The 26,434-nt window shown below is 41.3% G+C and overlaps 1 protein-coding gene across 1 annotated transcript in view; it reads right to left on the bottom strand.

Annotated features, from left to right (window-relative positions):
* LOC122790749 (twisted gastrulation protein homolog 1-like) overlaps nt 1-26,434 on the bottom strand; it is a 654,522-nt gene that overhangs the window by 103,185 nt on the left and 524,903 nt on the right. The window contains exon 4 of the mRNA XM_044058344.1: nt 7,510-7,722. Coding sequence (XP_043914279.1) covers nt 7,510-7,722 — 213 coding nt within the window. The remainder of the gene's footprint in view (nt 1-7,509; nt 7,723-26,434) is intronic.

The raw sequence follows: 26,434 nt of genomic DNA, 5'->3' as shown, positions 1-26,434 counted from the left end.
CTTTGTAAAGGTGTGCACTGAACTCCAAGTAGCAGCCTCTAAAATGCCCTTGTAGGTACTCCCCTGAGAAAGGCTGCTGAAGTGGCTGCAGCTCTGGTTGAGTGTGGCCTAATGCTTGCCATGGTGTACATAGCAGAAACGAATGCAGTGGCCTATCCACTTTGAAATAGTCTGCTTTGAGATAGCCTTTCCTTGTGATCCTGCAGCATATTTCACTAGTAATTGCTCTGTCTTTCTGAAAGTTTTGATTCTGTCCAAGTAGAATCTAAGCTGTCTGTGTACATCCAAAGAATGCAGAATTCTTTCCCCCTTGTTCTGTGGATTTGGAAAGAAGGTTGGCAGGTGAATAGTTTGGTTGAGAGCCACACTGGACACCACCTTAGGCATAAATGTTGGGTTTGTCCTCAGAGCGACCTTGTCTGGATAAAAAATTATAAAAGGTTCTACAGCCACAAGTGCCTGTACCTCTGAAACTCGTCTTGCAGAAGTTATTGCTAGGAGCAGAGCTGTTTTCCAAGATAAAAATTTTATATCAGCAGTAGCAGCTGGCTCGAAAGGAGGCAGGGAGAGTTTTTCCAAGACATAGTTGAGGTCCCATGCAGGCACTGTTGATCTCCTTGGATGTCTTAAATTTTTGGCTCCTCTGAGGTACTGCTTTAATAAGGGATAAGAAAAGATTGTTGGCTCTACATTGTAATGAGCCAAAATGGCAGAAGCATGAATTTTAATAGATGAAAAAGATAGGCCTTTGTCCAGCATCTCAGTTAAGTATTGCAAAATCTGAGGAATATTCGGCACAGCTGTATCAGTTCCTTGTGCCTGGTTCCAAGCACAGAATCTCTTCCATTTTCCAGCATAAGAATTTCTAGTGCTAGGCCTTCTGGCTTCCAAAAATGACATCCATCACAGCTTTACTGAGAGGTGTGTTTTGTATGACTACATTATTCGCCATGCTGTCAGGTTTACAGTTCTGAGTTGGCTGTGCAGGATCTGACTGTTTTGCTGGGACAGTAGATGAGGTTTTTGAGGTAAGGTCCAAGCTGGGCATTGAGACAAGCTCCTTAGTACTGGATACCAGTACTGGCGGGGCCAGTCTGGGGCAATCAGTATCATATTTGGCTTCTCCTGTCTGACCTTTAGGAGTACCTTGGGGAGGAGAGGCAGAGGGGGAAATGCATATACTGATAGGTTTTTCCAGCTGAAAGATAGGGTGTCCACTTTCCATGCTTGTCTGTGATAAATCCTTGTGCAGAATCTTTTTAGTCGTAGTTGTGAGGGGAGGCAAATAGATCTATGTCCGGGCATCCCCATTTCTTTGTTATCATGCTGATGACTTGTGGATCCAGGTGCCACTCATGGGGATTCATGAGGTTTCTGCTTAGTTAGTCTGCCAGAGTATTTTTCTTTCCTGGCAGGAATTGTGCCTGCAGATGTACTTGGTAAGTCAATGTTGTGCCCCACAAAGTCATGGCTAGTCTGCAAAGGGGGTAAGAATGTGTTCCCCGCTGCTTGTTTATATACCACATGACCATGGTGTTGTCTGTCTTTATCAGTAGTTGTCCCGGATGAAGTAGGTCCTTGAAGGCTGTCAGGGCATTTTGAACTGCTAGCATCTCTTTTTGATTGATCTGTAGATGCATTTGGTTTAACGTCCATGTGCCCTGAATGCATCTTCCTGCCATGTGGGCCCCCAGGCATAATCTGATGCATCTGTTGTAAGTGTCTGCCTGGCTGGGGGTAATGTGAATGGCTGTCCCTTGTTTTGGTGACAAGCCTTTGCCCACCATCAAAACTCCTGTTACAGGCAGGGAATGAGAGTAATCATAGTTTCCAGGCTGTGGCAATGTTGAGTCCAAACACTTTTTAGGTACCAGTGAATTTTCCTCATATGCAGTCTTGCATATGGAATTAGTAAGATGCAGGATGCCATGAAGCCCAAAGCCTGCAGAATTTTTCTTGCAGATAACTGGGCCTTTGTTGCCAACATTTTGAAATAGGTAGTCAGTTGCCTTTGTTTGTCTGGCGTGAGATAAGCCATCTGGGCAGTTGTATTTAAGCTTGCAACCAGGAATATTATCTCTTGAGAGGGTACTAGTTTTGATTTCTTTTCGTTGACTGTGTACCCTAGGCATGTTAGAAGTCTTTTCACAAATGCCAGATGCTATAGAAGAATGTCCTTGTTCTCTGCTTGAATTAGACAGTCGTCCAAGTAAGGATATATTTGTAGTCCTCTGTCTGCAGAATGCAATTACTGGTGCCAGGCACTTTGTAAAGACCCTGGGCACAGTAGATAAGCCAAAAGGCAGTGCAGAGAATTGGTAATGCATTGAGCCAGCCTTGAATCTGAGGTATCTTCTGCATATTTGTCTGACTGGGACATGCAGGTATGCCTATTTTAGGTCTAAAGTCACAAGCCAAGCGTTCTTGCTCAGCATGGGCAGAAGCTGCTGCAAAGTCAACATCTTGAATTTTGGTATATCCAGGAATGTGTTCAAAATAGATAGGTCCAGTATTGGCCTCCAGGCCTTGTCCTTTCTGGGTACCAAGAACAGTCTTGAGTAAAATCCTTGTCCCTGCTCTTGCTCTGGTACTTGTTGAATGGCCCCATGTCCATGAGGGATGAGACTTGTTTTTGTGCCTCCACCCATCGATTTTTTGGCAGATCTGGCCAGCAGTTTGCCTTTGGCAGGGTATGGAAATGGAGCTTGTAGCTTTGTGACACGATATTTAGGACCCACTTGTCCTGGGTTATAATGTGCCAATTTTGAGAAAAAAGTGCTAATTTTCCCCCTAAGGATGCTGCCAGGAGATAAGTGCTTGGTGCAGGCAGGGGGAAGTCATTGGGACTGTTTCCTGTATGGTTGTGATTTGCATTCTCCAACTTTGGAGGTAGAAGCCCCCCATTGCTTTGGGCAGCATGAACCTTGCGCCTGGGATCTGCCCCTTTGAGGTCTGTCTGACACTGGAAAGGACCATTTCTTTGTAGGCCAGTGTCTACTAAACCTAGGTGGCTGTACTTGTAAAAAATCTTTGACCGTTTGCATAGATTTAGCTTTGTCCTCCATTTTCTTTAACATCTCTTCTGCCTTAACACCAAACAAAGTATCATGCTGTAAAGGTGCATCTAATAATTTAGCTTTAACATAATCAGGCAGATTTTGTTCCTTTAACCAAGCATGCCTCCTAATTACAGAACCTGTGACTGCGGCCCTGCAGGAGGCCTCTAAAGAATCAAAACCACATTGCAAATTATGCTTTCCAACTTGTTCAGCTGCATGGAATAAATCCTGCATTTCCTTGTTTTCTGCACATTCAGAGTTTAACAACATTTTCAGTTTAAGCAATGCCATGACATGTTGCTGATATTTGAGCATATGAAACTGACAGTTTAAGGTCCTTATAGCCAAGGTGGCAGATGTGTAAACCTTTTTTTCCCCATCTATCCAGTGCCCTTGAATCTCTGTCAGAGGGGGTAGTGTTTTTTTGCAGCGGAAGCCTTAACTCCTTTGGGACCCTGAGAAATAGTTTCTGGGTCTGCAGCAGGGTTTTTAAAAAGGAAATTATGAGAGTCAGGAACCCTGTAATATCTGTCAGGCTTAACAGGAGCTGGAGGTAAGGAGTCAGGGGTAAGACTAGACTCCGAAAACACATCATCTACAATGTCTAACACAGGTGGGATGGCTAGTGGCTTGTGTTGAGGTAGTAAAAGGAAATCCCTGAGCCTCATTTTAGATTCTGAAAATCTTGGCTCTCCCAGTGGAAATGCTCCCTCATGGTATGTAAGGTTTCCCCAATAGAATAGTCCTCTGGAGGAGAAGCTGAAGGTATAGATTCTTCAGCATCAGAATCCGCATGGGGGTGGGGGGAAGAGAATATTCCTGATCAGAAGAGGAATCAGAAGAAATGGAAACCTGATCTTAAGATTCATAGTCAGTCTCTTGCCTAGGCCTCTTTTCAGGAGGGGGATGGGAACCCCTGATCAAGGTAATCAAGTCTTCGGCCATTATGAGCATCTGTTTTTTGGGCACAGAGGCCTGACCACGTGGCTCTTGAGTTTGTTTCTTTGCTTTGGAAGGTGCTTTAGTCTTTGCCGCTGAAGTTGGTTTGATGTAAAAATGCTTAGGTCTGAATACACCCTCAAAAGCCGGTACCTGCTCAGCGGCTCCGGACCCATCTGAAGGGATAATATCCGAGGCTCCAATACCTTGAGCTTTCAGCAGCATGGCCGACTCCACGTGGGAGTCTGTAGCGGCCTGCGACTCTAAAGTAGCGGGTGTCAAGGGCTGCGAAAGCACCTCACTGAGGACCGGCGACTGGCTTAGGAGAAGCTTCGTCGGTTTTGGGCCTCGGTTGTCTATCTCCTTCCTTTTCTTTGCGTTTTTTTTTGTGAACTCCGGTAGTCGGATGGCTATCCGACGACATTTCTGGGTAATTAAACCAGATTCCAAAATAGTTTAAAGCAAAATCATACCGATGCTTAATAGTGTGTTGGTTAAATCTAGCACAAAACTGACAACCAGAAACTTTATGATCAGGGCCTAGACAAGGAATACAGTTTGTTTGTGTCTTTCAGCTTTTCCAGGTTAGGGGTCGCCACAGCGGAACTCCGGTCCGCTAATGATTGGTAGTGGATTTTTACGTACCGGGTTACCAGCCCTGACGCACAACCTTCAACAAAGGCACGGCCCATTCACGTATGCCTCCGCACAGAAGACGCTCTAGCTGAGAATCGAACGGGACAACGTCTTGCTATGAGGCGACAACGCTACCACAGCACCACCACTGCAGTCAGGCAAGGAATACAATAAGAATGAAAATCCTTATGAGGTATTTGCTTCTCACAAGAAATACAATTATTAACTTTTTCTGACATCGGTCTGGAGCAAGAAAAAAAAGTTTCCCCAATGGGATACTTAGCTTTATTGAAGACTTCGGATCTGAAACTCTAACACGAAAATCTCAGGAGTCAGCCGACCGGCACTTGCGAACTGCTTCTGCTTCGGGCACCGCACAGCAAGAAAGACTAAAGAAAATGGCGTTGGCTGCTTCTTTTATACCCCTGACGACCTGACATCAGGGAAGGGGCCGACACAGGGCCCAAGAGTTTGGAATTCAGGCCGGCTGAGGGCAACCTGCCAGCAGGATTACCCAACTGTAATGACTGCAACAGTGAAACATGAAGAACATCAGTAAAATAAATCTGAAGTTAAAGTTTATCTTCAGGAAGGTTAATAGCATCTCACTGTAAAGCAGAACTTTACTTTTATTAACCTTACCTACTGTTTATTGTCACAGCCTTAATGCCACATATTTCGGATTTCTATAAGCAGTTAAGAGATCTCTTAAGTTTTAGTTTTGTACCATTTTTTTCCCCTATCTTTAACTCTCTGTTCTGTACAGAAAGGCTCCCTTATGCATCGTATTGTGCACCAACTCATCCGGATACTGCTTCAAATTGGTAGCTACAGCTTTCAGGTTTCCTGACACAGATTCCTCCAAAACTTTGCTAAATTTATTTTGATAGCATCACATTTTTCTTGTTTTAAACACTGATCCCATAACTTTAATGAGGCTACTATTACACTAAAGTACTTAAATTCAAGTTGAATTGTATCCCCTGACAAAATGAATAAATAAATAAATAAATAAAATTCTGGCTAATCTTTAACAGCAGTGTAAGCTGTCTACTTTCATCCAAAGTCTCAGTTTATATTTTTAACAATGATGAAAATACACTGGATTTACAACATAACACTACTTCATTTACATGCTTTTTACTTGCAATTTTGCTGCCTATTTAACTGCCTGAATTTGCCTACGTCGGAGACTGTATTTTACAGCATGTCTTATCATCATTTAAAGAAAAGATGTACTCAAATTTATTACTTAACTGTATTGCATCTTGATTGTGACTGAAAACAGGACTACAGGTTCAGCTCACCTAGTTAGTTAACAATAAATATTATGCCATCTTGTTACAGGTGTGGCATGTTTACATAGTTTACACAGTTGCTACACGGAGTTTGATCCTTTATACAGTCTAATTAAAACAAAGAGTTAGAAGGTCACATTGAAAAAACAATTAGGAAAAACTAAATGAAAACTCCAGCCAAGCTAGAACTTCCAATGAGTGACCACCCAAGCCTCATGTAACAGAGGCACATGGGATATATGCAAATGACCCTTATGAACATCAGGTGTTTCAGCTACAAGGAGATTTTGATTGCCCATGACTTTTACATTTGAAGTCGTTTTAATGGACAATTTCAGGCCAATAAAAGTTTGGCTTTATTGGCCTGAAATTGTCCATTAAAACGACTTCAAATGTAAAAGTCATGGGCAATCAGAATCGCCATGTAGCTGAAACACCTGATGTTCATAAGGGTCATTTGCATATATCCCATGTGCCTCTGTTACAGGAGGTTTGGGAGGTCACTCATTGGAAGTTCTAGCTTGGCTGGAGTTTTCATTTAGTTTCATCCTTTATACAGTCCATACTCTTACTTTACCTGTAAAATGTTATTTGCCCTTATATTTTTGTTTTACTTAACTGAAATGCATGCCTTAACATTTGTTATACTGAATGCCGACTCCTGTATTTGGCATGGGTTGTACTAACTTTGCATTACTTATTTATTTGACATTTGTTAACCGGGTTAGTCTAGCTGGGCAGAAGCCCTTTTTCAGCAAAGACCCGAGGAGAAAAGCTCCAGTATTACATTACTAGGCATTAATTTACAAAGACTGTAACTTACAAAAGAAGAAATAATACACTAATATTGTATTATTGAAATACATTTTCCCATCAACAAATTAAAGTAAAATGGAACCGCATAGTTAAGCATCTACTCTTAATATACTCCACGAACAAAAGCAGTATATGTTTTCACTCTAACCTGGCATAACAATCAAGCATGTGCATTAACAGCCAGCAGTAATGCATGATTAGCTGTATGGGGAGTTATTAGCTGCTAAACTCAAGCCATCTTCAGTGGGATGGCTAAGTGCATAGAAGCAAAAAATGGTAAATTAAGAGCCTTGAGTTTTGTCACAAAAGACATACCACAAAAACACAAAACAAAACAAAAACAAAAAAAAACATGCATGCAGATCTGTCAGCAAAGGTAACAGTATATTTGTGAAGCTCCATGCCTACCAATTTCAAAAAATGGAACCTGAAAACCTTTCCTATTGCGGTCATTTTTTGACTGTGGCTGTAGCACTTGTGATAGCCACATGCAGTTCCAAGTAAAATTAATTTACTAAGAAATGAAAATGAACGACAAACCTAGCTTCTTTAGTTCAGAGGGTAGACAACGTGGTACAGAATTTACCAGTCCACACTTCATTAGATGAACTTTACAGATTCTGTGAAATTAGTGAAGTTTTATCTATAAACCCCGCTTGCTACCAAAGTAAAACTGAAAATTTAATCCAGCTAATAATACTAATGATATCTTCCCAAAGCATGCCTTATAAACAAGTATATAAATCCCTTGTGATACTGACCTTTGTGTGATCCCAGCAGGATGTGGTTCTCATGCTCTTGCTGGTTTACTTCATCACTCACAGGAAGGACATGGTAAGTCCAGCCACTGGTTCCATCATTATCAGGGACTGTAGCCAATGTTTGGAAAAGAGATGGGATAGGAAGAAGCAAGTCATCAACATAGCTCAGCGATGTGTGTTGAGTATCTTTACCATGCTTATCCTTGCACAAACCTAAAAGGGAATAACAAAACTGTACATCACACATCAATACGTTTGTTTCTATCATGCACATATGAGTCACTGTTAAGTGAAGCAGTCCGAAAATCAAAACCATTTTTGAATGCATTTTCTCCTCCTTGGCAGCTTTAAATCAGTAATTTCAGTTGTGCCCCCTATCTTCAAATTAGCCTTGCCACATACATCCTTGAGTAATTAACAAACCAGCTATCTAGAAGTGGACAGTGTGATTAATGGAGGGCACATTTGGTGGTTTACAATGTATATGTTTATTTCCACCTTCCAAATGGGTCAAAAACTCTGTTAGCTTTCCCAGCCTGTCACAAACAATACTACATATGGTTAACATTCACTAACATATGTATAATATCCGCAACCTGTTATCCAATACCTACTGCAGCAAACATTAGATGTTTGCTGCAGTATGTATTGTTTGCTTTTGTATGCATATTCAATTGTTCTTCATGTACTCTGCTGCTCATTTATTGTTCTGTGGAGCTTTTTTTCCCAGCCTCCACTGAAAAAGGACCTGCGCCCAGCTGGAATTTTCTGGTAAACAAATGTAAATAAATAAATAATAAATAAAAATGTTATATTTAGTGTCATAGTATCCAACATATTAAAAGGCAAGAAAAAATTATTAAACCCTGCTTCCCCACCTCAGTTTACCTAAAGGTTCATCTGCTGACTTAGAAACAGAAGCACTACCACTATACTATTACTCAGTCTGCAGTAGTAATAGACAATGTAATGCATCTCTCATCAACCCATGCCATTTCAGGGCTCATAGAAATCCAAAACAAATGTGTGGATGTAAAAGAATATTCTCCATGCTAACAGTTTGAAAAACACTATTTTGGAAGCAACAGCTATGCTATATCAGTCTCTCAAAGACCCTCTTGCAATGAGAAACTGCTGTAGAACTAAAGAATATTTTTACTCTAACAGTTTGGGAAGAGAAAACATGTTAGAACCTTACCATATCTGTAGATGGTCCACTAAATTCAATATTGCAATACTAACTCTTGAGATTTCCTGCTTGCAGGAGCCCAAGGACATGGATACGAGAGACAGAACAGTTGTACAAGTAAACTTACCATAATGGTAGATGCTCGAACAGATAACTGGTGCAGTAGCCTAAGCTATATGGGACATCCTCCAAAGGATCAAACCAGCCAGCATACAAAGCTTTAGGGCAACTTTCACATACCCTAGCCACTGCACAGCTTGGAGAAAGCAAGATAAAATCATTGGCTAGGTCACCAATACTTTAGAACCATCTTGCCTCAGGATAAGAAATCTATCTAGACTCCTGACAGCTAAATATGTGTTAGGTAAAAGGAAAAGCAAATATATCCACACCTAAGCAAAAGCAAAAGAAAGGGGATGGAGGGAGGTTGCAGCTACTGCAAAACCGATTTATTCAAACATCTTCTATTACAGTAAGTTTACTTACACAACTGTACTATATTCATCATAAGATCACTGTTGGAGTAGCCTTGGCTATATGGAGGAAGTACCACAATTTAAGACAAAAATAGAGGGAGGAAAAAGTTAAGAGTCTAGGAGCCCCTGGAGAACAGTCAGAGCAAAACCTGCTCTGGTTCTAGAGAAAAATACTAATTTGTAGTGCTTGGTAAAAGTACATAGATAACGACGTTGCTAGTTCTAGTAATTTCTACAGTCCACCTCTTTCCAAAAAAAACCCACAGAAGTAGCCGAAGTCCAGATTTTGCCTGGAATTATCTTGCTATGTTGAGTACAAAAAGCAATACCATGAGACAACCATGCAGAATTGTCTGTTTGCTGCCAATTGTCCCTTTAAATTTCCTTCAAAGGCTATAAACAGCTGATCAGCAACCTTGAAGTTTCTTGTCCTTTCTATAGAGTATTGGAGCTGTCCATGGGCATCCAGAGTGTGCAACATTCTCTCTCCCATATTTTAAGTTCTGGAAAGAAAATGGGGAAATGAACAGTGTGGCACACTATAAACTTTGAAATATTTAGGTATAAGCTAAGAATTTGTTCTCAACCCTACTCCATCTTTGTAAAAAAAAGAAAAAGATAAGAATGACTCATCCCAAATGCTTGCAGGTCAGATATTTTTCTTGCAGAAGTCAGAGCGTTGAATACTACTGTGTTCCATGAAAAAATGTCAATCAGCCTCATGAACAGCTTCAAAAGGAAACCGTGTGTGACTTTGACAAGTACAAAATTAAGCCCCCCCCAAGAATGTGGATATATAAAACAGCCTTTCTAAAACTGCTGGAGTTGAGACAGGGTAGAAAGGGGGAGGGCTTCTAAGGGCAGACAAGCAGGGATGACCTAGTTATCAATCTTGAAAAAGGAAGACGAAAGGTCAGAGGATAACAACTTACACAAATACTGTAGAACCAGTAGTGATTGGGCCTGTTAAGGTCCTAGTTCTTACTTTGACACCAATCAGAAAATCTTTTCCACGTACCTCACACACAATTTTCTTGTAACAGGTTTTGTTTGGCTCCTTCAATATTCAATGCACATTCTCAGAAAAAAAAAGGTGCCTAAAAAGCACTAAACGTCTATCATCTAGGCCAGGGGTGGGCAAACTTTTTGATTCGTGGGCCACATTGAGTTCTAACATTTGACAAAGGGGCCGGAACAGGAGCAGATAGATGGCATGCTTTGAAAACATCACCTCATTGGGGGAAAAATACACATCTTGGGATATGGAGAAAACATGTGCTTTAATTTCCAATGAAAATGAAGAAAAGCATTACAATAAAATCTCTGACTTCGAAATGAGTCTTTAAACACTGAAAATCAAATAAATGACCATTTTATTTTAAAGCACTGAAAGTTCTGTTATCCTTCAGGATATCACCATCACTCTCCTCCTGACTGTCTTTTTTTTTCAAAAACGGTAGGAGATGCAGATGTACTTGTCCTGTTCCTTTTATTCAATTTGTTTCCCCGGTGCCAAAAGTCAACAACGACCAGTGCAAGGACGAAACAGTTGCAGCAAGTCAGTCTGTGAAGCGTTATATTTGATCTGCGCGCACTGTTTATTTTAACAATGTGCGTATCACGGAGACACACACATTTTAATGGGAGCAGTGTTGTTGGTCTCCTTTTTTAGCCAGCGCATCAAAGTCTGGAGTTAGTTTTGTTGTGGCGATTCTCAGGATGGATCTGAGGTGTAGGTCTGTTAACTTGGATCTGTGGCTGGCTTTGCTGATGTTCATGACGCTGAAGGTCTGTTAACACACGAAGGTAGAGCCGAACAAAGCCAACATCATCTGCGCTTTTCACCTTAGATTTGGAAACGCGGCATCATTAAGTGAAGCATAGAAGTCATTTAGTTTCAGAGAGCTGAACTTCTCTTTTAAGGCAGGGTCGGACTGAAGGTCGATCAGTTCAAGCTGAAGCTCCTCTGGAGCTGTTTCGGGGTCTTGTGACAGAGGAAAGGCCACCAATTGAAGTGACTTGTCAATTTTGTCGAAATCCAAAAACCGACGGCAGAATTCTCCGTGCAGTGCATCCAGTGACTCACTGTATTTCTTTACTTTTGCTCCGGCCTCTTTCAGCGTGGCTAGTCTAGGAAAATGAGTGAATGACTTGTTCAAAATCTGCCTGGAGAATAAAGCCAGCTTGGATTTGAAGGCTTTCACGTTTGTGTACATGTCATGCACAAACTGCTCCTTCCCCTGCAGTTTCACGTTGAGCTCATTCAAGTGTGAAAATACGTCCGTAGCAAACGCAAAGTCACACATCCAGCTCTTGTTGCTCAGCTCAGAAAATTCATCAGTCTTCCCCTGCCGCTCCAAAAACACGCCAATCTCCTCTTTGAGCTCCCACACTCGTTGAAACACTTTGCCCAAACTCAACCAGCGGACACGGGAGTGATAAAGCAGGTCCTGGTGATCTGCATCAGTTTCCTCCAGGAACGCAATGAACTGACGGTGCTGAAGTCCCCATGCGAGTATGAAGTTGACGAGTTTCACCACAGGATTCACAACATGATTCAGCTGTAACACCGATTTACATAGAGATTCCTGGTGGATGATGCAGTGGAGGAAAATGACATCCTGGTCAGGGTTTTCATCTTTCACTTTATTCTGGATTCTCCTCAGCAGGCCAATGTTTTTTCCCGTTAAATTCGGAGATCCATCTGTGGTGACGTTAACAAGCTTACTCCAGGGAAGCTTCATGTTTTCGATGGCAGCAGACACCCGTTCAAACAAGTCCTCTCCCCGTGTTTGTCCTTTCAGAGACTCCATTGTCAAAAACTCCTCCGTTATTTCAAAAGTTTCGTTGATTCCTCGGATAAAAATGAGGAGCTAAGCAGTGTCTTTGACATCGTTGCTTTCATCCAGTGCTAAAGAATAAAAAGTGAATGACTTCGCCTTTTTGTTTAATCTGCTGGTGATATCTTCATCTATTAGTCCCACACGGCGAGTCACTGTCCGCCGTGATAAACTGATTTTCTCAAATTTGTCTTTGGTCTCCGGGCACAAAATACCTGCTGTCTCTACCATACATTCTTTTAAAACTCGCCCTCAGACAGTGGTTTGCTGGCCTTTGCTATTTTGAATGAAAGCATAAAACTGGCCTTGGTACTTGACTCTTGAATGGCAGTTTGACGGTGAAAAAAACTTTGCTGAGCCTTCAAATTAGCTGCCACCTTCTCAGCAGCAGCTTCCTGTTCTTTTGTTGAAAGCTTGCTAGCATAATTAGCGTGCTTTGTGGCAAAGTGACGGCTAATATTATACTCTTTAAAAACCGCCACAGTTTCTTGGCATATCAGGCAAACAGCAGATGATCGGTGTTCAGTGAAAAAATATTTAGTTGTCCACTCCTTATTGAACACTCGACATTCTCTGTCCACTTTCCTTTTCTTGGGTCCGCTCATCTTCATAGAGGGGCAGTGGGTCAAAGGGTAAAGTGCAAACGTGGAGTAATAGGCCTACGCTTCACCTCAACAAAGCCAATATATCTAGAGTACGCCATCTAGTGAGGAGACATCAGAATTGCAGGGGAAATAAAACATTAACAAGGTTAATTTATTAAAATTTTTCAAGTTTGGCGAGCCGAATCAAAACGTTTAACGGGCCGCATGTGGCCCCCGGGCTGTAGTTTGCCCATGCCTGATCTAGGCAGTCAAATGAAGAAGCTGAAGGTTGGGATTTATCAAACAACCCCTATCCTGTGTGAGCAGGTTCATTCTATGAGGAAACGTAATAATTGCCCTTGGCCAATTTCAAAACGGAGAAACACTGTTGCCTATTCCAAAAAGGAGTCAACACAATTAAACCTAAGAAGTCTTTTGAATCTTTAGAATAACTGTGGTTATCAGAAGAAAGGGCCGAAAAGCATATAGGCACACATGGAAGTAAAATACATCTCTCATCTAGGTCTGTGCAAAAGGATTTCTGAAGCAGAATTATTTAACTGCCTGTCGTGGACTGAAGCAAACAGATCTACTTTAATAATTCCTTACAGATTAAATATTTCCTGGGAGAAATCCCCCCACCTCAAGTACAGCCCCCATTTATGAAGGTCTGTCCTAATCCTGCTCAGCTTGTCTGCAATGACACTATGCTTTGACTGAATGCAGGTAGCTAGCAGGAGCATATTGTGCTGAGCTGTATATCACAGGCTATCAATGGTATTTTGCAAAGGTGTAGGTCCCAGTTACCCCATTTGTCTATATACTACATCACTGTGGTACAGTCTGTAATTATCAGCAGATAGCCTGGAGTCCAAAGAGGGTTCACAGACGTGAAGGCAGTCATTAGTGTGGTTTAAATATATCTTACTTGTTAACTAGGCCCTAGACTCACTTCACAGGACACAGCTCCCCAAACAAGGTCTGATGATAAGTCTAAGGCGATTTTATGAACTACTGAATTTTCCTCATGCAAAGCTTGGCCACATGAATCAAGAGAGGACAGAAGTCCTGAAAACTGGGATTCTGAAAAGTTCCCCAACAGAAACCCGATTCTGTTTGGGAAATCTCAGAAACTGCTACTTATAACACTCCATTATGTGCTGAGGAAGAAATGCCACTATGAGGGGTGTGTGCGCAAGACATCCTAACACATTCTTAACAACTCTTGTGAAACAGTCTGCAAAAATAAGGTAGCCCTCAATTTAGAAAAATATAAATGTCCTGCAACCTGGAATAGCTATTACAAGAGCTAGGCATTTGCAAATCCTCCTGGAGGTGTTGACAATTCAAAGACAACACAGAAGCTGAAAAGGTGAACCAAAGACAAAGGTGTTTGAAATCTTTAAGAAATGAATAAGGAGGGAATATTCTTGAATAAAATCATTTTTTTCTTAGATCTGGTGGAACTTGCAGAAGGATGGACAAAGAGGAAACCCTTACTAGCAAAGAGAACAGCACTACTAGCAGTTACAACCTTTAAAATGATCATTCGTGTCCAAGCAACTGAAGACAATTGGTATCACAGAGGAAAGAAAGCCTAGACTTTAGGATACCTTATAGCAATATCATGGTGGGAAGGGAAAACACATGAGACAAGCATATAGTCCATATGTTTTCTGTAAAATTCTCTTTTCTTAGGAGGTCCTTCCTTTCTTAATGAAACTCCCTGCCCTTGCATTTTAAAACAGTATGTCTTGTTTTGAGGTTCCTGACTTGTGGAAGACTTCTAACATATTATGCAAGGAAGGTAGAAAAAGTGGGTAACTCCTGAAATGACGTTATCCTCTACCCCTTTTAAGAAACTCAGAGGAATATCTTGGAATGTAGCTAGGCAACTCTTCTCGATTCTGACGCCATGGCAATTATGCTAGAAAGAGCAACAGCCATGACATAACCTCCTCAGAGAAAATTTTGGGTTATCTTAAACCCAGAGAAAGTGTAGTTCTGTAAGATCTTATCATAACAGTAGATACTCTACTTCTCACGGTTACAGTATTCTGTACTCCTGGAATAGTATGCAAAGTATAGTCAAATGTCAGGCCACTATAGCAATGCCTTTACATCTTCCAAGTGCCATACGTCAGATGCATGTCCATCCATGATCAGAAGAATCCTTGTACAGCTCCTGTTGATGTAGCCTGCCAGCTATTGATGGGACCAAAGATCCTGGACTTTTAGGTTGCTAGAGGAGCCCAACCATGATCAGAAGAATCCTTGTACAGCTCCTGAGTACCGAGAAGACCCTGAAAAGGCAGACCTGGATTCAGTTAAATCTGCTGAAACCACCAGCAGACCTCAAGCTTTTAACAAAGCAAAATAGGAACCAGATACTCCATAGCTGGCAGTGCTGGAGCCAAACAGTCTCAAGATACCACTGAAATTTCCTCATGTGCAGTTTGGCAAAGGGAACAATGGGAATGGTGGGTGCCATGTACCCAGGGCTCAGAAAAATTCCTTTGTAGGAAGGGCTAGATGAGGAAGAACAGACTGGAAACAAGCAGTCAAAGAGAAGATCTTGGGAGGTGAGAGACAATGCAGCACTGGAACGGTCAGAATTGTGCAACCCAGAAACACTTTGTTCCGACAGGAAGTCAACACAGATTTTGAGACTGAGGGTGAATCCCACACTGCACAGAAGCATAGTGAAGTGTAGATTCTGAAGCAGGAGCTGCTGTGAGGGAGCCTGAATTAAAAGGTCATCTAAATAAGGGAATATTTGAATTCCCTGAAGTCTGCAGAAAGGTAGCACAAGACATTCGGTAAAGATTCTTGGAGCTGTAAAAAGACCAAATGCAAAGCAGAGAACTGATAATGAGGGAAAGAAGAAGAGAAACATAAAACCTTACTGAAGAGAGGGTGAATAGGAATATGGAAGTAAAAGTCCTTCAAATCTAGAGATACCAGAAAGGCATGAAGATGCAAAAGAGGGAGAATTGTTTGAAGAGGGAATATCTTGAAAGAAGGGACCTTGAGAAAGGTGTTGAGAAAAGACAGGTCTAGAATGAGCCTCCACAACCCCTCCTTCCTGGGAACCAGAAACATTCTGGAATAAAAACCTGTTCCCTGCTGAGACAAGAGGTCAAGCTGAATGGTCCCCTGTTCTACCAGATCTTGCAGAACCAAATGAAAATGAGGGAGCTGGCAAAGAGGAGGCAAAAAGGCTGTAGAATGGAGGAAGGGACTTCCAAGCCATAAAATAATAATTTTGGATAATGGAGAGTACCCAGCATCTGTGGCTATCTGATGCCAAAGAGGACAAGAGCCTGAGACACAGAGAAATCTGTCAGAGGGGAAGGGGAAGTTGGATGTCAGAAAGAGGCAGACTTGGCAGGAAAATAATTTTTGGCTCCTAGAACTCTGAGGGGGCATGTCTGGGAAAATTCAGTCAGAAACCCTCTTGCTCCTAGCAGGCTGTCTAGGCTGCCTATGAATAATAAAAATAAATAAAAAAAAAAAAAACACGGTTTAGATGGATAATTTCTCTGGAACTTCATGAAAGGGAAAACAAATACTTGCTTCAAGTCCTGCATAACCTTACCCTTATCCTGACGAGTTTTAAACAATTCTGCATCACTGCCAAAGAGATTCTGGTTGTCTAAGGAGGAATCTAATAATTCTGAATTAATGTCTTCAGGAAAGGACTAAAAGCACAACCACAAGTATCTCCTCATTACAGATTCAGATGCAGCTGCCCTAAAAGAGGCATCAGCAGCACCATAACCACATTACTGGAATGGCGAGCGACCAGAAAGACAAAATTCAAAACAGAAAGAGCAGAAGTCTTACTGCCCAAATCACCAAAGTTGGGAGAGAAGAGCCAGGGCATACTAGTCATGAAGGTCAGATAATTAATACCCTTAAGGCCAAATCAGCAGAAGTACACACTTTTTTCCCATACCTCTTAATAGCACAGTTGTCCTTCTCAGAAAGGGAAAAGCTTGGAAACGGATAACAGTATGGATGGCTTATCCGTGGACAAGGAAACAGCAGGATCAGATAAAGGACTTTTATACAAAAACCTGTGATCCTCAAGGACTTTATACAATCTGTCTGGCCTCTTAGGGGCCAGAGCTCGAGAGTCAGGAGCCTGAGAAGCTGCAGAAAAGGTATCCAAAAGGGCAGCTAAAACAGGAGGGAATGCTGAAGGTTGGGGGAAGTCCATTTGCAGGAGTTCATAGTATCTTTTTTGAACAACAGAAACCTGGGAACAGTCCCACTTTGTGTTCCATCATGCTGACCAGAATAGTCTCAAAAGACAACTCTTCAAAAAGAGAATCGGGACAGTGAACTTTGTTCATAAGCCCCCAAGGTGAGAGGAGAATGGATCTGGATCTGGGAGGATTATGTGAAACACTCTTCACCAGAATCCAACTCTGCATTAGAAGAATCAGAATTCCTATGCCTTTTATAAGTGGTGGAAGACCAAGGGACAAACACACCTTGTGGGGGGTTTTAGGGCCATAAGGAAGTTGAAAGTCGTGCCAATTTTTGTGGGGATCCTTAGCCACAGAAGACGTGCTTGTTTTTTTTGTTTCTTTTTATAGTCGCACCTGCTGTAACATACCTGGGAGGTTCAGACCCTTGTCTAGATTTCATGAGGATACCAGGCATCTCTTCCCTAAATAATATTTGGGGAATCCTGCTAGGGCCCTCAGATATAATCATCCATGGTTATTCCTGTACATCTGCACCGCAAGTATCCACAGCCCCATGGGATGTGTGGGTATACAGCAACGTGTTGGCCTCCATATGAGTTTTGGCAGAGGGAAATAACATTGGCACCATATGGACCTCAAGTTCTTCTTCAAACCAGATGTAGACAGCCAGTGGAGGCTCGACAGCAGCAGAATCTGTACGTGGCTTTTTTTTCTCAAGTGGCACCTGAATGTTGGGGCGGGTGGATTCGGCCATGGTACCCTGAACTAAAAGCCTTAGATACTAGTTTTCTAAATAAATAGACAGGGCCAAATGATGACTGTGGACCGTCTTAGGGACAAACTCATGACAAATCTCACAATGTGTGTGATCATGTCAACCACCCAAACAAAAAGGATGTATGTATGTTTATGGCAAATCTGTGCCCCACACTTGTATTTCCTCTTCCTGGGCAACATGAAAATAAACTACAAGAAGGAAAAAAAGGAAGGAAGGAAGAAATTCTAATAGGGCACTAGAAGGCTTGATGGATGAAACAACTTTGTGAAAGGTGTACGGACCAAATTCACAGGTGTCAAAATGACTGATGCCAAAGAAGTTATGAGGAATAGGGTGTTGTACATCACATAAGTACCTTACACATAGGGGATACATTTGTCATATGGTTCCCAGAAGATGCACACACTTTGGTATGCTGACTGAACATTCTGCCATCCTTAGCATGGTATCCCAGGAGTAAAGAATACTGCAACAGTAATAAGGAAGGACATTACTAAGGTTTCAAAATGTTTTAGTTCCTGAAGAAAGGAGGTCAGCAAATCAATATTCACATAATGAAAGAAGAACCCAGGAGAAAAAAAGGAAATTGTGGTCTGGGGCTTTTACATAATTATCAGACTTCCTTGGGATAGGTGGCCATCAGATAAAATGCTGGGTGCAAATAAGGCATCCTCAAAGGCTGCCCACACAGTAGGAACAGATTCAGAAAACAAAAAAATATCTTTCTTGTGAGTTTGACATTGTAGGTTCATAGGTAGGTAACTAGGCTATCGTCCCAAGGGCATACGTAAGCCTAGCCAACAAGGTTCCCTAGCTTACACCACCCAAGAAAGTTATTTTCCTGTGCCACTGTCGAGTAGACACACAGAAGTAATCCCCGGAGTGTATTTCCTATTTCCCATCCACTCATCAAGATTTTTCGGATTTTTCTTGAGTGCTAATGAAGCACTTGCTTGACATAGGTGGGTAACCTGTTCCAGAATATGGAAAGTCTCTGGGACAGGAATCTATCCCTCCAGCATGTCCTGTTTATTGTGGTGACAAGGTTTAGGTCCCTAGAGCGTGTAGCTTGGAGGAATTGGAATTTCTTTAGGTGTAGCATGTCCAACAGCTCTGGGTTTGACATAGCTTTATATGTTAGGAAGAGATCACCTCGGAGTAGGTGATATGCTACGGAGTAAAACTGAAGGTTTTTGAGGCAGTCAATGTAGGGCATTTGTTTGAGGCCTGTAATCCTCTTTGTGAGGTACTTCTGTGACCTTTCCAGCTGCTGCAGATGTCTTGTGAGGTACATTCCAAAAGGGGCGTTGTACTCTATAATGGGTCTAATGAGTGTAGAGTAGAGAGGAACAATGACCTCTTTTTCCTGAATGAGAACCCTTTTATGATGAGGTGTGCCACGTAGAAGGACTTCCTGACTACTGTGGCGATGTGACTATCAAAGGAAAAACTACTGTCCACCTGGGTCCCAAGGTCTCTTATCACACATTTGGTGTTAAGTAGATTGCTGCCAATGTGATAGTTCATGGGTACAGAGTTTTTACCAAAGAAGATGACACTACACTTTTTGGCATTGAGCTTGAGGCCATGGCTCTGACACCAGGCATCTGTCTCAGAGAGGACCTTCTGTAGGATGTCCACATCATTTGGGGACTTGACTATGGCTCCTAGTTTGCAATCATCTGCAAGCTTCGTTAGCCAGAGGCCTTCTGCGTTAGCCTGTACTTCAGAGAAGTAGATACCAAACAGAAGAGGTCCCAGGACAGAACCCTGTGGTACTCCACTTGTCACTGCTTTGAGGTCAGATTTGGAGTCTGCAACTTTTACAGTGTGGGTTCTGTCAGTGAGCCAGTTGGCAACTCATCTTGTGATGTAGGGATTTATACCTAGTTTAGTGAGTTTAGCTATAATTCCAGAATGGGGTATGGTGTCGAAAGCCCTGGCGAAGTCAAGATAGGCTGTGTGAACGACCTTACCCTCATCTACGGCTTTGGTGACTGCCTCAAAGAAGTCGATCAGGTTCAGGAGGCATGATCTGTCTTTCACAAACCCGAACAGGGTGGGATCCAGAGTTTGGAGGTTACCAATATTTTTGTTTATGAGTTCCATGATGATACGTTCCATGGCCTTGCAGACCAGGTTCGTCAGGCTAATAGGTCGATAGTTCCCGGGATCAGTGTTGGCTCCCCCTTTGTGGAGTGGGATAACTGTTGCTGTGCGCCATTCAGTGGGCACAAAGCCTGATGCGAGGCTATTATTGAACATGGTGCTTAAGTGGGGAGCCAGTTCATTCTGAAGTTCGTGTAAAACACAGCCTGGGATATTGGCCGGTCCCATGGATGCTGTGTTTTTGGCTTTAGAGAGTGCAGCTTTTACCTGCATTGTTGTGATTACAGGGACTCTGCATTCTTCCTGTATAGACATGGGCCCTTTAGGGGGTAAGGGGATGTAAAGTTAGCACTGAACTTATCTGCCAGGATGTTGGCAAGATCAGTTGGTTCTGTAATTTTCGTGCCTTTGTGCTGTAACTCAGAGCAGATCTGGTTGTTGCCATCGAGATTCTTGACATAGCCATAGAATGCTTTGTGGTTGTCCTTAAAATTAGTGGTGATTTTGTTTTCGTAGCTAGCGTTGGAGGATCTTATAAGGGATCTCAGTTTCTTACTGAGGCTGACCAGGGAGCTCCTCCACTCATGGGATTTTACTCTCTTTTGCAACAGTTTCTTCCTTCTGTTGTACAGTTTGTTTATGGCAGGGGACCACCAGATCGGCTTCCTTTTTTGGAGGATAGCGTCTTTGTTCTGTTTGGGATAGCACGATCCATGCACTCATGTAAGTGCTTATAGAGTGCATTTGTGTAGGATACAGCAGTTGTAAACGTATTGTCCATCTGCATGGGTGTCATGAAGTTCACCAATTCTGTTTTAAGAAGCATGAAGTTGGCTTTGGAGACATTTTTTACTGTGGTTTCCTTAATGGGGGGTGGGGGTAGGATGTGGATATCAAGGCTGATTAGCTTATGGTCGGATCGGACTTACGAGGAGTTGACTTCAGGTGTGGAACACCAGTCACTCATGTTGGTAATGACTAGGTCTAGGATACTGTTGCCCCTGGTGGGGGTGTGGGTAAGTTGATCCAGGGCATTGGAGTTTAAAAATTCCAGAAATAGCTGAGCTAAGGAGTTGGTACACGAGTAGTTTTCCCAGTTAATGGTGGGGTAGTTGAAGTCGCCCATTATTAGGGTGTTTGGTTGAACCCTAATATTTTCCAGTAAATCAAGAAAAGAGGAGTGGGAATCCTGGGACATGGTGGGGGATCTGTAGCAAGCTACAATTTGGATTGCAGTTTTTCCCAGAGTTGCACTTGGATAACCTTGGATGCATTATGCTGAGCAACTAGCCTGGAGGTGTGGATATCCTTAATGAATATGGACACACCTCCGCCTTTGGTGTTTCGGTCCACGTTACATGGCCGAAAAGTGTGGTATGAGTTATAGCCTGGTAGTGCAAAGGTGCTCTCTGGAGCCTTGAACCAGGTCTCAGTCACTGCACAGATATTGATGTTCTCCATTTTAAGGAGTGCCTCAAGTGACTGCATTTTGAGATTTAGACTTCTAGCACTGAGTAGCATTACCCTCAGTTTTTGCTTGCCTGTTCCTGTTACGGTTGTGAATTTGTTATTTGAACCTTGCCTAAAAAAGGCACTATAGGGGCAGCAAGAGCCTTAGCCAGTATCCGGAATCCCAGGGGTGACAGGTGCGGGCCATCTGTGGCACAGCATCGTGGTCTGTCGACCATGTCATCCCAAGCAGACTGGATCCCCTTAGAATGACACCAGAAGCTTAGCCAATTGTTGAAGTCAGTCATTTTGTTCTTGTACTGCGGTATCATTCGGGGAGATGGCAGACTGCTACTCAGGGCTAGGGTCATACCTGCCTGGGCTACAAGATCGGAGAGCTCTTCCATGTCTCTTTTCATGTAGCCCAGGGGGATACGTCTCCGGTCATTCACACCAACATGGACAATGACAGAGTCATATTTGTACTTGTTGTGGAGTGGCCTGAGTGCGTGGGTTATGTGATGGATCCTGGCGGACAGGTTGTAGTGTTGGGTGGTAAGAGGAGAGGGCTGTCTGTGTACATGAGGCAATTTCTACATTGTAGGATGTTACAGTGTGTTTTTTTTTTTTTATTATACAAAACATACACACACCTATTTTATTTATTATTTTTCCTTTACCAACACAACTATTATTTTTATATATATATTTTTTTTTATGTGTATGTATTTGTGTGTGTGATTTATTTATATTGTATGTGTTATTATTTTATTTATATTTTATTTGTAGATAAAGAATATTATATGAAAGACATAAGAAAAGTTTTTCACATGAAATTTGTTTATGGATTGAGACATAATCTTACATTACATTATTTTGGTAATATTGCCTAAAATATAGAAAAGTACAATCCAGAACACATGAAGTAATATTATTTTTAATATATAACACATCTTGATATAAAAGATGAGTTATTAGTTAACCACACATAGATGAAACAAAACAAACAAAACAAAACAACAAAATGTGATGCATATAAAGCAGAGCACCACACAGAGCGGACAGGGATAAGCACAACAACAGGAAAAAAGGACAACAAACAGACACACAGAAGCAGAAGAGCAAAACCCAGAATTTTGAGAGACAAGAGAGCACACAGGAACAGACAGGAGAAAACCCACAGAAAACACAGAAACAAGAAGAGAAAAAAGAACAAGGCAGAAAAAACAAAAGAAAAAACAGAAAAAAGGCAGCAACAAACAAACAGAAACACACACCAATGCAACAGGAAGCAGCAACACAAAAAACAGAAAAAGCCCCACAGAACAAAAGCACAAGTCCTTATAAGGTGAAATGCAAACAGGCAGCCCACAAATAAAAAAAAACTACACAACTAACCAGAAAAACAGGACAACAAAAAAAACAAGAACAGGGCTATAAAAAACAAAGCAACTAAACCCCTAAATGGGACACAGGCTGTATTAAGGAAATAAAGACTTAACAAAAGTGCACAGAAAAATATAGCTGGTCACACACAGAACACAGAAAAAAATGCTAAAAAGGCTTTGGTTCACATGCAAAAATATTGTTCTTCAAACAGATAATAGAGAAATACAGTGTATAAGCTATGTATAAACAAAATATCAACTGATAACTGTCTATAGATCAAAAAATATAGGCAAATGACCCAACTAAAAAAAACAAAATAGACAACAATTTAATAAAACACCTTGATAATATAAAGTCAGAAAAGGAAATCACAAAGGAGCAAATATTATATGTAAAACTAAATGCACAAAAACAAAGAATAAAATAAAAATATGAAAAAAAGGAAACCTTACAAAGTTATTTGTAATTTAATAGATGCAGTTATTTTAAAGAACATTATAAAAAATTCAGTGTAAGTAAAAATAAGAAAAATAAGGTTCATTCACAGTATTTTAAGAAAAATTTAAAACTAAAAAAGAAAATAAAAGAATATAATAAATATATAAGCATCACAAAGATGTAAAGAAATCAGATTTTATTTAAACAACAGTAAAAATACAAATACAAAAAACATATCTCCTTATATTACTTCAAACATTAGTAAACATAGTGTATTTGGTCACATTTATTCTGTTCAACTGTGAACTCCTCTACAATAACATAAAAACTTGCTCTATAAAGATCATGATCCACTTTGTATAATCCACCCTTGTAAAATTACAGCATGCTTGTTAATTATGTATAGAATGTTTTTGAATCACATTTACAATTGTTGAAGCCTGATTTCCATTCTTTTGTAAACACATGAATGGCATAATAGCATAGTGGCAAAACTAGAGTAGTCTGTTTATGTAGAAATCTGTATAATCAACACACAAACAGAGTACTTTTTAAGTTTATCTGATGCTTTATGTATTTATATACAGTTTATGTTTTAAAACTGTTATACATAGATACTATAGGTTGTTGCAAAATAATAACATAAAATAAAAACCTAAAAATAATAAAAGATAAAAACAAAAAAAAAAAAAAAAAAAAAAAAAAAACAGAACAGAATGAGCCCATAACAGCAAGCAAGAACCAAACAGTGCACAGACAAGGGAGAGAACAGGGCAGCACAGGCAAGAGGTGCACAGAGCACAGGAAGCAGAGCCAGCCAGAAAAAGCAGGCAGCCAAAGAACAGCCCCCACAAAAGAGGACAGCAGAAGAACAGCAAACAAGCAACAGGAGGAAAAGGCAGCAAAAACAAGGAAAAAAAAACACAAAAAACACAAAAACACACAAAAAAGCCCTGAGAACAAACCAGCAGGAAAAAAAGCAGAAAAAGCAAAGCCAGCAGGAAAAGGCAACTGGGCAGACAACAGCCAAGACAACCAAACCCAGAGGCAAACACACCAAGAAAAACAAACTCTAGCAGCAAAGAACAAATCCCTGAGAAAATGGAACACACCGCACAAATAAAATATCTGAAGAATGCTAGCACACTTACACCAAGGAGGAAGAACATGGCCACAGCAAACACTACATAAGAAAAAACTATACAGAACCAAAGAGGAAAACACACTGAAAAAATAAAATAAAAAAATCTTAATAAAATAACAATGGTAGTAAACTTATATTTATAAATACATATAAACAAAATATAAGAAAGAAAACACAAAATAGTGAGTTGAAAACATATAATAGCTAAATAAAAAAGAATAATGACATAGAAACATTTTATATGGGAAAAGGAAATAGAATAAAAGGTAAGTAAAGATATAAATATGTCACATAAGCATTGAAACAGAATGAAAAAAATAGAACAAAAAAATAGATGGATTGTAATAGTTTGAGAGCCCCCAGGAACATGAAAAGAGATGCAGAGATTATGCAAACAATCTGATGAGCAGTATAACCAAGAATGATGACATAACAGACAAAATGATCAGTAATAATAACTTAATTACTGGTGCCACCTAAGGGGACCCATTGTTCATTCGCTCGATGGGATATGCTGATTAAGCCACGCTGTTTCTCGCGGCGGACGAAGCTTGCACCTCTGTCACCCTGGGCTTCCGGATATTGGCAGCTCTTGCCACCCCCATAGTGCCTTTTGCGCTCAAATGATAAACTCACCTACTCTTAGAAAACAAAATGGAGAAAAACTGCTAGTATTACTCGCTCAATGCCAGAAGTCTAAACTCTAAGATGCACGCTCTAAGCCCTCCTGCATGGAGAACACTGAAGGTCGTGCTGTAATTGAAACCTGGTTCAAGGCTCCGAGAGTACCCACCATCAGTTATACTCATATCATATGCTCCTGCCCCAAAACTGACCGAATTCACAAAAGCGAGGGAGAATCCATGGCTCATGAGGATACCTACACCGGTTAGTGGCAACGCATTTCCGGGCGCATCGGAGACCATCCAGGTGTAATTAACTATAGGTAAAACTTTCGTTCTACAGTTTAGCATCACTTATCAAACTCATGCCAGGAAACCCACACAGCCTTCTGAAGACACCAGAGTGAATGTTCTCCAAACACCATCATATTGGGTGACTTCAACTACTCCAAACATGGCATCAAATTACGGCCTAAGCCCCAAACACCCTAGCCTGTAAAGGTTCTGGAGTCTATAAACCTTAAATGCGGCGAACACTTAGTCACCATTCCCACAAGAGGAGAAATATACTAGACCACTATCACAAATATGGGGACGTCACCGGAAGTATATCCCTTATTGGTGAAATCAGACCATAAATTAACTGACCACGATCCCATCACCTCGCGCAAAAAGACCACAAATGGAAGAACTTCAAAAACTTCATACTTCTTAAACTGGAGTGGTATCCAAGGCCCCGAGCCAGTGAAACCGCCAACCCATCGCTGAAACCCTTACAAATGCCTTCTAATGAAAGTAATCTCCAGGAAATGTATGGATCAAGCACCCTAATAAAATCAGCATCCTTTTTCCCAACGCCAAAGTTGGTATGCCTCGGCCCAGACCGTTTACAAAACGTTCGGCACAGAGGAGAAAGCTACCATGACAGAGCAAATCCTCTCAAACGGAAGCACTTGATCATACTAGCAAAACTAATGGTCACCATAAAATCATCCAAGGCCAACTTCGAGAAAATCATGGATGACGCATAAATCACAAGGCCTCTTTGCTATGTTAGAAACCTGGGCAGAAACTCCCAGGATATGCTCAGAATTAGTCCAATAAATGATAAAAAAATCACTGAACCCACAGACATTGCCAACATACTGGCAGTAGCCAGGTTCAGTGCAAAATTCTCCCTCCCTCCCCCAAAGGAAGGAGAAATATCTATCCCAATTCACAGAGTCTGGGGCCTCCCAAACATCTCAGATGCCCCCAGGTGAGAGCTGCTTTCTAAAGCTAAAAACACAGCATCATCGGGACCGGGATTTGCAGTCCTCCGGCTGTGTGCTGGCTACCTAACTCAACAATGAGGAACTAAACCCACATATAGGCCGCTGTTTAATCTTAGCCTCCATACTACAGGATATCGCATTCTAAAGAATGATGATATAACTGTGGTCCCACTCCACAAAGGCGTGCGCTTTCTACGGACCTTCTGAAAATTACCACCTCCATAAGCTTGACGAGCCTTGTTCACCTAAAGCTATGGAGGAGGATCATAATGGAACCTCATAATAAAGACATTGGGGATTCCTACAGACACCGGATCTCTACCCATCTATTCTTTGTCGGCTAAGGGCAGTATCCTGCCTCTTGGAATCTTGGTTGATTTTTTTTGAAACAAAGTCACTAAGGCCATTGATGAGG

The sequence above is a fragment of the Protopterus annectens genome, chromosome 16.part0 (assembly GCF_019279795.1).
Source record: "Protopterus annectens isolate FY-2018-M chromosome 16.part0, PAN1.0, whole genome shotgun sequence".
Taxonomy (NCBI): domain Eukaryota; kingdom Metazoa; phylum Chordata; order Ceratodontiformes; family Protopteridae; genus Protopterus; species Protopterus annectens.
The sequence above is the reverse complement of the archived record's forward strand: the minus strand, read 5'-3'. Positions and strand labels throughout refer to the sequence as shown.